Source organism: Abramis brama (assembly GCF_963993115.1).
Source record: "Abramis brama genome assembly, chromosome: 23".
Classification (NCBI taxonomy): domain Eukaryota; kingdom Metazoa; phylum Chordata; class Actinopteri; order Cypriniformes; family Leuciscidae; genus Abramis; species Abramis brama.
Genome location: NC_139985.1, coordinates 18,482,976 through 18,488,661, shown reverse-complemented (window position 1 = coordinate 18,488,661; position 5,686 = coordinate 18,482,976). Strand labels below are relative to the sequence as shown.

Below are 5,686 nucleotides of genomic sequence, written 5' to 3'. Positions count from 1 at the left end.
GCCGGACCTGTCAGAACAGAAACAGAAAACTCAGAAGACAAAGACTGTGTTAAATATCCATGAAGCTCCTGGATCGGTGTCTGGATCGGGTCTGGCAGCGGATCCTGATCACGGTCATCGGAACCGGGTCTCCAAACCTCCTGACCAGCTCTCTGAGAGAAAGCAGCTCTCCTGGATCTGGAGTGGAGTGGCCTGAGGCTGGAATATTTCACACATCACATAGTATTAATGTTTTAATAATAACCAATACTCAATGTCAGTGGTCAATTACAAATTGTTACTATACATAACTTTAGTTACTCAAATTGAAAAGTTGATTTCTTATGCAAGGAACCAAATACATGTGATAAAAATTTACATCGCACAAGTTTCTACACATTAATTTACTTAATCAATGTACAACAACATACCATAAACAAATAAAAAAAACTAAAGCACTCACCTCCTCTTCCTCCCATGTGAGCAATCGACAGCCTCCTCAAATCTTATGGAATTATTTTTGTGCCTATAATAAAGAACATAACTTTTCAAGAAACTAATGAAAATATAAATTGAAACTGAATAAAATACCTTTGAAACTGAAAAAGACAGCTTCTGTGACTTCGTTTTTAGTATAATGCATGGTTTGCTAACTGTTTTCTCATCTTTTTTTTGAGAAACAATTGATAATAATCCTCTGTCTCTGTTACACTTCCTCACACCTGAAATCACTGATCGAGTGAATCTCCTGAACTCCTCCGATCTACAGTAGATCATTTCTAATCCATTTGTTGTGACATCTGCTCTAACGTGGGCCGTTTCGTTGGATCCCGGGCTAGGCACTGGCTAATCAGATCTCTGCATTCTGCACAAATGTTAATAAGGAGAGAGCTGGTTAGTCATGACCATGTGACTTGGCATCTATGAAAACAGCATCTAAAACGTGATTAATATCATGTAAAATGTTTCTCATCTTTACTTTAAAAGTGAAGTATGTGGTTTCTGCGACACCTAGCGGAATTAGCAAAGGCCCCTTTTGTGCAATCGCGTCGTCCCCAACTTAAACATCACAAACCCAGCTCTTACTTGCTCTTGTGAAGGCATGTTTCAGGTCCAACATATTAGGAATACTTTTAGCTGTGTTGCATTTGTCTTTCTGAAAATGTGTGTTTCTGAATGGGAGCATGATGATGCTGTATGGTATTGAAGCATGCTTTGTAGCGTGTAGCAAGACAATGCTCTGTTCACTTTGACGTGTTCATGACCTGTTTAATCTTTGAAGGTAGCCTATAAATGCAGCGAATTTCGGCTTTCACTTCTGTAACTAAAGCTGAATTTCTAAAAGCGGTGTGTTTATCAGTGTTTTCAATATTATTCACTCACCTCTGGATAAGTTGGAATTCTGAAATGTAACTTTAGCTTCTATGATTTCTGTTTCACTGCAAAAAGGAAGAGATGCGTTCACCATCTGATAAAACATCACTCCTAGAGCCCAGACATTTGCTGGGACGGCGTGGAATCTGGGTTCTGTGAAGACTTCAGGTGGGCAGTGATCCTGTCTTCCTGTAAGTACGACATTTGCACATTGTTGAGCTTTTTTTCTTAAAGCGTCACTACATTCAGGTTTCCACGCTCTCAAAATGCTCACCAACGTATATGTCGCTCTCGTAGCCCTCACTACTGAATAGCTGACCGCAGCCAAAGTCTATCAGCTTGAGGAATAATGAGCTTCTCTTCAACAGGAAATTCTGCGCTTGAATGTCATTATGAAAAACGCCATGCTCGATGCAGTGTTGTACTGCCAGCACAGCCTGTCCCATTAAGTCCCATACTATTGTTTCGCACACTTCAGGATTACGACGAGTGATGAAGTCCAGCAAGCTCTCGCAGGGTTCGGGGAACTCCATGATGAGAGTGAATTTGCGAGGATGTTCAAACCACTCGAATAGTTGTATGACGTAGGGGCTTATGGGTTCTCGTCTCATCATTAGCAGGAGCGCCACTTCTGTAATGAGAGGTTCTGGATGTCCAGGCTAGAGAAAAGCAGTAGACAGAAGGTAAGCTGGGTAAAAACCTGACGAAAACATGTCATTTTTAAACATACTTTTCTTTGATCTTTTTAGATACGTTGAAAAGAACCTCAAAAGAGCTCAAAGTTTTTTCTTTTGTGCCTCTAGGCTTATTTGTCAATCACATTTACACCTAGTGCGCCCTGTTGAAGTGTATTAACTACAGCAATCTGCACTTAAACAACTAAATACATATTCAGGTTTTGGCCGACTTACAATATCAAGATAAAGGAAATTGTCAAACTTGCGCATCCGCTTGATGGCAACCTGCCAAAAAAAAAAAAAGAGTTTCAGTAACAGTATTCCAGCACATGACCTTGCGCTAAGTATTAAACCATCTGTAAATGTTTTGAATATGTTTTGATGCACGCAAAACCAAAATGTTTGCACAATTCGGGAAGATTTACCTTTTTGCCATCAAATTTGCGTGTTCCCCTGTACACACTGCCAAACATTCCACATCCAATCATCTGTCCCGCTTTATAGAGAGACTCAAAGGACTCTGAAAAACAAACAGAAAAATATGGGAAATATATACGAGATAAAATATCAGTCCTGGTTGTGTCGATAAAATAATGTTAATATGGGGAAAATAATATGAATATTCTCTGAAAACAAGCCGTAATATATTTTAAGTGGAAAAAAAGACGACAACACTGTTTAAAATAATGTCGGAGAAATAAGGACTGGCGATTTACCATTATTTGGCTCGACGTCGCAGAGATATTGTGCAGCGGATGATGGATCAGGATCAGGTGATGATGGATCAGGATCAGGTGATGATGGATCAGGTGATGATGGATCAGGATCAGGCTCTGGCTCCAGATCTGCTGTAGGGAGAAAAGGCTCCACAACATCCACAGCACAACTGTGGCAACAGCAGCAGAAAAAACCCTTCACAGCCGTCCATACCCTGTTGAGGAAACGACCAATTCTTTTCCTCTTCCTTGTAGGTTTTTCTGAAATGAAGAGAAACATCTCTGATGTCAAATTAATGATATCATGACATAACTTACATTTTACTGTTAAATTATTATCTGTAATGTTAAAAATCCAAAGTAATGGAAATATTTCCAAGCTACCCACCTGACTTCTGCTAAATGCCTACATAAATGTCCCAAAATCGTATTTCACAATATCAATAGTCCTTTTATTTCACAATTTTTATTAATCACATAAAATAATAATGTAATCCTCTGCACGACGGCCATTTTGACAATTTTGTGAGTATTTGACAATTCAAGTGCAATAAGTCAGAAATATAATTCTACTGGGAATGGAATGCTGTCTGAGAATCGTCTTTCTGTGCACGTGTTTCTGGTGTGTGTATAAATAAAGTTTTTTAATTAAGTTAAGCAATCGTTATTTCTAAATTTTCCCTGAACGTTCATAACGTCCAGTTTTTTCAATGTTTCAAAAATGTTTTTTCTTGGTTAAAGGAACATTATATTTTATAATTTTGCATTATGGGAATGCTACTTTTGAATGTTCTCTTAATGCTCTGAAAATGTTCCAATTAAAATATATATATATATATATATATATATATATATATATATATATAAAAAATTAAAAATCAGAAAGCAAAATTCAGCTGAGCACCGGTAAATGTGACCGGACATTAACATGCTAAAAACTTGAAGCAGTTTTGCATGGAATAGCAAAATCTCTATCTGTACACATTACACTGCCCAGCCTTATTTCAGTCTCACCTGTTGAGCTCTTGTTCACAGGAGAATTCTCCATGGCACCCTGAGCAGTTCGGCCACTTGAAGTCTCTTTCGGCTCGATAGCAACTTGACCCGGGAGTGGATGGCACCGCCACCACGCTTCCATGCTGTCGGACCGGGACAAACCGCAGCTGCTGCCACTGTCCTGTTTGCTTCGGCTCTCCGAAACATCACCACTCCACCTCCATTCAGCGCTGTACGAGCCGCTGCTGCTCAGCCTAGACGACTCTCTGCATAACAGCCTCTCCACATTGTCCTCAGAGATGGACAAAGATGATGATGAGTCTGGAAAATGTCAGACATCAAAAACTGTTTTTTTCTCTTTTTTTGTAATAATATTTATAATCAATGTAAAAATTGGTCAAAGCCTATTCTGACCTCTGCGAGAGTGTTTCGATGAAGTGGACAGGCGTCCATCATCTGGGCTCTTCTGGCTGCCGCTCTGCCACTCCTTCTTCCTGTGAGCCGGACCTGTCAGAACAGAAACAGACATACTAAATACTATTACTAATATACTATTTCACATAGTTAGTATTAATGGTTTAATAACAACAACCAATACTAAATGTCAGTTGACAAATCGACAATTACAAATTGTTACAATAGATAACTTTAGTTACTCAAATTGAAAAGTTGATTTCATATGCAAGGAATCAAATAAGTTACATGTGATCACTTAGCTGGGAAAATTGGGGGATCAAATTTACCTTGCACAAGTTTCTTCACACTTACTCAATCATTGTACAACAATATTATACCATAACATACATTTACAAATAAAAAACCAAAGCAATCACCTCCTCTTCCCCCCATGTGAGCCATCGATCCTCCAATCTGCAATAAAAACAATACAAAAAACAATACAAAAAGAACAAAATACAACTCTCCTCAGAAATGCAACAACAATAATAAAAATAATAATAAAATAATAAACAAAAAAAAGAAATAAAACGCCAAACTCCTTCTAACGTAAAGAACAATTCAATAAAAGTCTCCACAAAAACAATATGAACTCTTTAAAAAATAAAAATGTGTAAAGGATATATGCGTATATATGCGCCGATCTTCTAGAATAAAAGTCTCTTCTCCGCTTCAGCTTCACAAGATGTGCATAGAAAATACTTTGCAAAAGTCTCTGAATTGTTCGCCTCGTCTCTCAACCAACTCAGAAAACGATCAGTTCGAGTGTATACAAATGCAGTCAAAATTCAAAACATGCGTCGCGATAGCAAATAAAATTCAAATAATTCATAACCACGCACGTACACCTGAAGTCGCACATCGAATATCAACACATTTATTGAAAAGTAACCAACTTAATATTAAACAGTTATTGTTATTATTATTATTATTATTATTGTTATTATCCGTGGAATTATTCTTGCCCAAAATCTGCATTAGCTATTCAGAATTGAGCAAATTAGCACCGACTTCGCAAGGCACTTACAGTCTGGACTGTAGTTGCTTCTGTCCAAAATGCGTGCAAAAAGGCACAATTAAGGGGGGATAAATCGGACATCACCTTAAAGTCTACTCTAGACAAATTAAATTTCCGCATGTAAACATAGAGCCAATCAGATTTCAATATCACTGATGCGTCATCACATCGGTTAGTAGTAGGTGGTGAAGAAAAGAAAATTAAAATTAATATAAAGCCCATTTATGATTTTACTAATCAAGGAGTGGAGGATGACGTTCATCATTTATTTTACAATGATCATTATCTTTCTCAAACAATGTTTAACAGATTATTATGCACTGTAATGTTGGCTAATGAAATGATATTGAGTTCCCAGGGCTGCCAACTCTCACGCATTGAGCGTGAGACTCACGCAATTGACACTTTTCACACGCTCTCACGCCACACATCCATTTTCTCACGCACAGAAAAATTGCGGAGCAAAGAGG

At 37.9% G+C, this 5,686-nt stretch overlaps 1 protein-coding gene across 2 annotated transcripts; it reads right to left on the bottom strand.

The window, feature by feature from the left end:
• Positions 1–268: 268 nt before the first annotated feature.
• Positions 269–4,861, bottom strand: LOC311074891 (serine/threonine-protein kinase pim-2-like). 2 transcript variants are annotated; one of them, XR_014604388.1, is made up of 9 exons: positions 4,157–4,861; positions 3,761–4,063; positions 2,747–3,007; positions 2,456–2,550; positions 2,265–2,315; positions 1,628–2,012; positions 1,363–1,542; positions 702–844; positions 269–505 (listed from the first exon to the last, which is right to left on the bottom strand). XR_014604388.1 is itself a non-coding variant. In XM_084101838.1 (8 exons), the coding sequence occupies exons 1-8, from the start codon at positions 4,269–4,271 to the stop codon at positions 486–488; spliced, it is 1,410 nt and encodes a 469-aa protein (XP_083957964.1). In that variant the 5' UTR covers positions 4,272–4,861; the 3' UTR covers positions 269–485. The 2 variants fall into 2 exon arrangements, 1 of the variants encoding a protein (XP_083957964.1); XM_084101838.1 differs by lacking the exon at positions 702–844.
• Positions 4,862–5,686: the final 825 nt, after the last annotated feature.

Coding starts and splice junctions, on each gene's coding strand:
- LOC311074891 (XM_084101838.1), bottom strand. CDS start 4,271: ATGTCTGTTTCTGTTCTGACAGGTCCGGCTCACAGGAAGAAGGAGTGG. Junction 4,064..4,156: donor ATCGAAACACTCTCGCAGAG/GTCAGAATAGGC, acceptor GACATTTTCCAG/ACTCATCATCATCTTTGTCC. Junction 506..1,362: donor GAATTCCAACTTATCCAGAG/GTGAGTGAATAA, acceptor TCTTTATTATAG/GCACAAAAATAATTCCATAA.